A 7,505-nucleotide genomic window follows, 5' to 3' on the forward strand; every position below is an offset into this window, starting at 1 on the left:
GGCCAAGCCCTGCGCCCAGTGCGGCCCAGGGGGAGGGCGTTGGGGCTGGGGAGGAGCCTGAGGGCTGCATGCAAGGGGTCCTGAGGGTAGGCAGGGCACTGAATGGCTGGCACTGGGGCACTGCTACTGAGTGGCCCTGAGGGGGGCTGGAGCATCAGGTGCTGGGAGCTGAAGAGATTGCTGGCACCCTGCTGCCCTTCCTGGCTGCTCCTGTGCCATGCTGGACACTGGAGGGGCAGCTGAAGCCTGGCACAGGAACCTGAGCTCCGGGCACAGGAACCTCAGCTCCGGGCACAGGACCCTCAGCTCCGGGCACAGGAACCTCAGCTCCGGGCACAGGAACCTCAGCTCCGGGCACAGGACCCTCAGCTCCGGGCACAGGAACCTCAGCTCCGGGCACAGGAACCTCAGCTCTGGGCACAGGAACCTCAGCCCCGGGCACAGGAACCTCAGCTCCGGGCACAGGAACCTCAGCTCCGGGCACAGGAACCTCAGCTCCGGGCACAGGAACCTCAGCTCTGGGCACAGGAACCTCAGCCCCGGGCACAGGAACCTCAGCTCCGGGCACAGGAACCTCAGCTCCGGGCACACGAACCTCAGCTCCGGGCACACGACCCTCAGCTCTGGGCACAGGAACCTCAGCTCCGGGCACAGGAACCTGAGCTCCAGGCACACGAACCTCAGCTCCGGGCACAGCTGGGCAGCCGGCTGGCAAAGCTGTGGCAGGGACATGGGCACAGCAGCTTTGCAAACAGACTGGGACTTGAGGCTGTGAGCTTCTGGGTCCTGGAGGGACTTGAGGCTCTGTGCCCTTCCAGACCCCCACCTGGAGGGAAGCTGCAGTGGGTGTCAGGAGCTCAGCAGCTGCTGGCCTGCAGCTGCCATCAGCAGCTCCCTCCTGGAGTGCAGGCAGCTGAGTGCTTTGCCCTGCCCAGGAGCACTGCAGCAAACTTCCCTCCTGACGCAGTTTGAGCCTCACTGCCTGGTGCAGGGCTGGTGGCACTGTCCCTGCTGGCCACCCCTGCTGGGGGTCTCTGTGACTGTGGCTTTCCCCCCCAGCTGCTGGGCAACTTCAAGGACAAGGAGCGCAGCACCATCGCCCAGAACGTCAAGGGGAAGCCAGTCTGGATTGGCATCAAGAAGCTGCTGATGCTGATAGAGATGTCCCTGCAGGTGAGCCTGCCCTGCCCTGCCCTGGCCTGCCCTGCTCTGCCCTGCCCTGCCCTGCCCTGCCCTGCTCTGCCCTGCCCTGCCCTGCCCTCCCCTGCCCTGGCCTGCCCTGGCCTGCCCTGCCCTGGCCTGCCCTGCCCTGCCCTGCTCTGCCCTGGCCTGCCCTGCCCTGCCCTGCTCTGCCCTGCCCTGCCCTGCCCTGCCCTGGCCTGCCCTGCCCTGCCCTGGCCTGCCCTGCCCTGCCCTGCTCTGCCTTGCCCTGCCCTGCCCTGCCCTGCCCTGCTCTGCCCTGCCCTGCCCTGCCCTTCCCTGCTCTGCCCTGCCCTGCCCTTCCCTGCTCTGCCCTGCCCTGCCCTGCCCTGCCCTGCTCTGCCCTACCCTGCCCTGCCCTGCCCTGCTCTGCCCTGCCCTGCCCTGCCCTGCCCTGCTCTGCTCTGCCCTGCCCTGCCCTGGCCTGCCCTGCCCTGCCCTGCCCTGCTCTGCTCTGCCCTGCCCTGCCCTGGCCTGCCCTGCCCTGCCCTGCCCTGCCCTGCCCTGCCCTGGCCTGCCCTGCCCTGCCCTGCCCTGCCCTGCTCTGCCCTGCCCTGGCCTGCCCTGCCCTGCCCTGCCCTGCCCTTCCCTGCCCTGCCCTGCCCTGCCCTGCCCTTCCCTGCTCTGCCCTGCCCTGCCCTGGCCTGCCCTGCCCTGCTCTGCCCTGCCCTGCCCTGCCCTGCCCTGCTCTGCCCTGCCCTGCCCTTCCCTGCCCTGCCCTGCCCTGCCCTGCCCTGCCCTGCCCTTCCCTGCCCTGCCCTGCCCTGCTCTGCCCTGCTCTGCCCTGCTCTGCCCTGCCCTGCCCTGCTCTGCCCTGCCCTGCTCTGCCCTGCCCTGCCCTGCCCTGCCCTGCTCTGCCCTGCTCTGCCCTGCCCTGCCCTGCCCTGCCCTGCTCTGCCCTGCCCTGCTCTGCCCTGCCCTGCTCTGCCCTGCTCTGCCCTGCCCTGCCCTGCCCTGCCCTGCTCTGCCCTGCCCTGCCCTGCCCTGCCCTGCCCTGCCCTGCTCTGCCCTGCCCTGCCCTGCCCTGCTCTGCCCTGCTCTGCCCTGCCCTGCCCTGCCCTGCCCTGCTCTGCCCTGCCCTGCCCTGCCCTGCCCTGCCCTGCCCTTCCCTGCCCTGCCCTGCCCTTCCCTGCCCTGCCCTGCTCTGCCCTGCCCTGCCCTGCCCTGCCCTGCCCTGCCCTTCCCTGCTCTGCCCTGCCCTGCCCTGGCCTGCCCTGCCCTGCCCTGCCCTGCCCTGCCCTGGCCCTGGTCACACAGTCTCAGGGCTTGGAAGGACCTGCAGAGCTCAGCCAGCCCAGCCCCCTGCCAGGGCAGGGCACCCAGGGCAGGGCACCCAGGGCAGGGCACCCAGGGCAGGGCACAGGAACACATCCAGGGGGGTGGAGACTCCACAGCCTCTCTGGGCAGCCTGCTCCAGGGCTCTGCACCCTCACACCAGAGTTGTTTCTCCTCATGCTGAGCTGGCACCTCCTGGGTTCCAGCTTGTCCCTCTTGCTCCTTGTCCTGTCCCTGGGCACCACTGGCAAGAGCCTGGCACCTGCCCCCCACCCCCACCCTGTATGGGCCTTGAGCAGATCCCCTCTGGGAGGAGGCACAGGGGCAGAGGAGCAGCTGTGGAGGTTCTTTCCCTGCAGGCTCCTCCTGAGCTGTGTGGTGAGAGCCTTCCAGTGGCCTTCCCTGAGCAGAGAGCTGCAGGGAGGAGGAAGCCTCTGAGTGCAGCCAGCCCCAGGGCCTGGGACAGAGAGAGCCTGAAGCCCTCCCTGGCAGGGGCTGCTCAGGGCCACGGAGAGAAGAGCTCTGGCAGCAGGGAGGCTTGGGTGGCCTCAACCTGCCATGGAATGGCTGCTCTGCAGGCTGCAGCAGTGCTGGGGGGCTGCAGCAGTGCTGGGGGGCTGCAGCAGTGCTGGGGGGGCTGCAGCAGTGCTGGGGGTGTGCTGCAGCAGTGCTGGGGGGCTGCAGCAGTGCTGGGGGGCTGCAGCAGTGCTGGGGGTGTGCTGCAGCAGTGCTGGGGGGCTGCAGCAGTGCTGGGGGTGTGCTGCAGCAGTGCTGGGGGTGTGCTGCAGCAGTGCTGGGGGGGCTGCAGCAGTGCTGGGGGGGCTGCAGCAGTGCTGGGGGTGTGCTGCAGTCAGCAGGGACAGCCCCAGCCAGAGCAGCTTTTGTGGCCATGGTGGTGTTAGGTTGATCCTGGGACTGAATGGTCTTGGGAGGTCCCTTCCAAGCCAAGCCCTTCCCTGGCTTTGCTCTTGGGCTGCTGCAGCCTTGCAGCAGCTGCAGCCTTGCAGCAGCTGCAGCCTTGCAGCAGCTGCAGCCTTGCAGCAGCTGCCTGGAGCTCTCTCTCTGCCCCTCAGATGGATCCTGAGTACCGAGTGAAGAAGTTCCTGGCTCTGCTGCGGGAGGAGGGCACGTAAGTACCAGGCAGCCCCTGCTCCTGGGCAGCTGCACTGTCTGTCTGGCTGGCTGGCTGTAGCTGCACAGCTGTGTCAGGGCAGGCCTGCTCTCAGCCAGGGGGTGGGGAGGGGGAGGTCCTGCAGGCCCCTGCAGGCCTCTGCCCGGCGCTCAGCCAGGCGCCGCAGCCGAGGGCAGGCTCCAGAGGCCCTGCAGCAGTCGCAGCGCAGCTGAGAGCCTGCAGTCTGGGCTGTGGGGGCTGCTGTGCCTCCTGGCTGGGAGAAGCAGCTCCTGCTCCTTGCCCTGTAGGTGTCCCAGGGAGTAGTTGAGCCCAGCCCTGGCAGTGGCACCTGGCAGGCAGTGCCTGTGGCGGGGGCAGGGCAGTGCCGGTGCCAGGGCGGCTCAGCAGTGCCTCTGCGTGGGGCCTGTGTGTGCCTGCTGCTGGGGGTCTGTGCCTGCTGCTGGGGGTCTGTGCCTGCTGCTGGGGGTCTCTGCCTGCTGCTGGGGGTCTGTGCCTGCTGCTGGGGGTCTGTGCCTGCTGCTGGGGGGTCTGTGCCTGCTGCTGGGGGTCTGTGCCTGCTGCTGGGGGTCTCTGCCTGCTGCTGGGGGTCTGTGCCTGCTGCTGGGGGGTCTGTGCCTGCTGCTGGGGGGTCTGTGCCTGCTGCTGGGGGTCTGTGCCTGCTGCTGGGGGTCTCTGCCTGCTGCTGGGGGTCTCTGCCTGCTGCTGGGGGGCCTCTGCCTGCTGCTGCCTGCTGCTGGGGGGCCTCTGCCTGCTGCTGCCTGCTGCCCTGGGGCCTGTGTGTGCCTGCTGCCTGCTGCTGGGGGTCTGTGCCTGCTTCTGGGGGGTCTGTGCCTGCTGCTGTGTGCCTGTGTGTGCCTGCTGCTGGGGGGCCTCTGCCTGCTGCTGCCTGCTGCCCTGGTGCCTCTGCCTGCTGCCCTGGTGCCTGTGCCTGCTGCCCTGGTGCCTCTGCTTGCTGCCCTGGTGCCTGTGCCTGCTGCCCTGGTGCCTGTGCCTGCTGCCCTGGTGCCTCTGCTTGCTGCCCTGGTGCCTGTGCTGCTCTCCTGATGCATTTGGCTTCTTTTGCAAGAGTCCCTACCCTGGACTGAAGGAGGACCAAGTGCAAGATCAACAGCTGGGAAAGAGACCAACCTGGAGAAGGTTCCCTGGGATCTTTGCTCCCCTGTGCTCACCCTGGACACAGTGAAGTGCTGCCCTCTCCCCACCCCCCCGGGGGATCTGCATGTGTAGTGCAATACAGCCTCCTCATTCCTTGTCCTCAGTATCCTGGTGTCATGTGCAGGTGTCTCCCAGAGCTGTGCTGCTGCCTCTCTGCAGGCCAGGCTGCCACCTCCCCTGGGTTTAGCACGGGGCAAGGCCCTGCAGGTTCTGCAGCTAACCCTCACTTGTGTCCAGCTGCTGTGGCAGGGGAGCAGCCCTGGCCCCTGCTGGCCCCACAGCCTGGGCTGGAGGCACATTCAGGTGCTGCTCTGCCTTCCCTGCTCTGCTGAACACCCCACGGCTCACCCAGCACCGAGCCAGCCCCCCCCCTGCAGCCAGAGCCCAGCCCAGGCCCCCAGATGCTCTCCCCTCTGCTGTCCCCCATCCAGCTGTCCTGTGGCCCCGTGGCAGAGGTGGGGTTAGGGCTGGGGACACAGGGGCCTGTGCTGCTGAGAGCAGAGGGAGCTCCCAGATCCAGTATTGAAGGCCTCAGAGCCTGCTGCGAGCTCAGCAGCGGCTCCAGGGGTGCTGAGTGCAGCCTGGAAGCGGCTCCAGGGGTGCTGAGTGCAGCCTGGAAGCGGCTCCAGGGGTGCTGAGTGCAGCCTGGAAGCGGCTCCAGGGGTGCTGAGTGCAGCCTGGAAGCAGCTCCAGGGGTGCTGAGTGCAGCCTGGAAGCTCCTCCTGGGCACAGTGCAGGTGGAGCCTCCTCGGAGCCCTTTCCCTTTCCAAAGGTTGGGATTCCTCCTTGGGGCTGGAGAGGAAGCCAAGCTCCGGGGGGCCCCAGGGCCCAGCCTGGCCACGATTTGCACTGAAACCAAGGAATGTATCAGACTTTGCTGTGGTCCCTCCCCAAGAGCCACCTCCTGCCCCGGGGTGCTGGTGACAGTGCCTGCAGCAGGTCACTCCCCCCTGGTTCCTCAGCTGCACACTTCAGTGAACCTGGAACATACCTCAGGTGGAGCTCAAAGCCATTGGTGGTCGCTGGTGGCTTCCCAGCCCTGCACGGAGGCACTGCTGGGGCTGGCAGCTGGGGGCAGCTCCACGTCCTGCCGGGCCCAGAGGAGGTGCCCCAGGCCGGCCGCAGCTCTGGTTCCTCTTCCCGTGGCAGTGCTGTTGTGTTGTGCTGACCTTGCCAGCAGCCCCCGTGCTGCTTCTCCCCTCTCACCTGTGTGCTCTCGTGGCTTTGTGTTCCTTCCTCTCCCCTGCTGCTCCCAGCCCCGGAGCACTCAGCAGCTCAAGCTCTGAGCCTTGTTGTGTCTGTCCACAGTGTCGTGGTGAATAAATAGCTGGGAGACTGCACAGCCAGTGGTCAATAAAGCACAACGACTGGTGATGACCTGGGGCCATGTGTGCTTGGGCTGCTGGGGCAGGGCTGGGGAGGGTGCTGGGGGGACAGGAGGGAGCTGCTGGGGCAGGGCTGTGTGTGTGGGGGGTGCTGGGGGGACAGGAGAGAGCATCTGGGGTGCTGCTGGGGCAGGGCTCTGTCTGTGGGTGTGCTGGGGGGGCAGGAGTGAGCATCTGGGGTGCTGCTGGGGCAGGGCTGGAGAGGGTGCTGGGGGGGACAGGAGGGAGCTGCTGGGGCAGGGCTGAGCATCTAGGGTGCTGGGGGGACAGGAGTGAGCATCTGGGGTGCTGCTGGGGCAGGGCTGTGTGTTGGGGGGTGCTGGGGGGACAGGAGAGAGCATCTGGGGTGCTGCTGGGGCAGGGCTGTGTGTCGGGGGGTGCTGGGGGGACAGGAGTGAGCATCTGGGGTGCTGCTGGGGCAGGGCTGAGCATCTGGGGTGCTGGGGGGACAGGAGTGAGCATCTGGGGTGCTGGGGGGACAGGAGTGAGCATCTGGGGTGCTGCTGGGACAGGGCTGTGTGTTGGGGGGTGCTGGGGGGACAGGAGAGAGCATCTGGGGTGCTGCTGGGGCAGGGCTGTGTGTGTGGGGGTGCTGGGGGGACAGGAGTGAGCATCTGGGGTGCTGCTGGGGCAGGGCTGTGTGTTGGGGGGTGCTGGGGGGACAGGAGTGAGCATCTGGGGTGCTGCTGGGGCAGGGCTGAGCATCTGGGGTGCTGGGGGGACAGGAGTGAGCATCTGGGGTGCTGCTGGGGCAGGGCTGGAGAGGGTGCTGGGGGGGACAGGAGTGAGCATCTGGGGTGCTGCTGGGGCAGGGCTGTGCAGCTGCAGTGAGAGCCAGAGGGGTGCCCAGCCGGTGCCCAGCCGGTGCCCAGCCGTGCAGGGCTGGAATCCGCTGCCTGGGCAGCTTGGCCACAGGTGGCCCTGAGGGAGATGGCTGAGAAGAGCTCTGGGCCAGCCCCAACCCCGGGCAGAGCTGTCTGCCCCTGCAGTGCTGAGGAAGCCCCAGAGCTGCACAGCTGTGTGTGCAGCTGTGTGTGCAGCTGTGTGCAGCTGTGTGTGCAGCTGTGTGTGCAGCTGTGCGCAGCTGTGTGTGCAGCTGTGTGTGCAGCTGTGTGTGCAGCTGTGTGCAGCTGTGTGTGCAGCTGTGTGTGCAGCTGTGTGTGCAGCTGTGTGCAGCTGTGTGTGCAGCTGTGTGTGCAGCTGTGTGTGCAGCTGTGTGTGCAGCTGTGTGCAGCTGTGTGCGCAGCTGTGTGTGCAGCTGTGTGTGCAGCTGTGTGCGCAGCTGTGTGTTCAGCTGTGTGTGCAGCTGTGCGCAGCTGTGTGCGCAGCTGTGTGTGCAGCTGTGTGTGTGCAGCTGT

The 7,505-nt window shown here is 67.8% G+C and overlaps 1 protein-coding gene across 1 annotated transcript in view; it reads left to right on the top strand.

Annotated features, from left to right (window-relative positions):
* Nucleotides 1–5,164, top strand: part of NSF (N-ethylmaleimide sensitive factor, vesicle fusing ATPase) — an 85,965-nt gene extending 80,801 nt beyond the window's left edge. Inside the window, exons 19-21 of the mRNA XM_054176654.1 lie at nucleotides 1,060–1,173; nucleotides 3,549–3,604; nucleotides 4,674–5,164. Coding sequence (XP_054032629.1) covers nucleotides 1,060–1,173; nucleotides 3,549–3,604; nucleotides 4,674–4,692 — 189 coding nt within the window. The 3' untranslated portion in view covers nucleotides 4,693–5,164. The remainder of the gene's footprint in view (nucleotides 1–1,059; nucleotides 1,174–3,548; nucleotides 3,605–4,673) is intronic.
* Nucleotides 5,165–7,505: the final 2,341 nt, after the last annotated feature.

This window comes from Dryobates pubescens, chromosome 36, assembly GCF_014839835.1.
Source record: "Dryobates pubescens isolate bDryPub1 chromosome 36, bDryPub1.pri, whole genome shotgun sequence".
Classification (NCBI taxonomy): Eukaryota; Metazoa; Chordata; class Aves; order Piciformes; family Picidae; genus Dryobates; species Dryobates pubescens.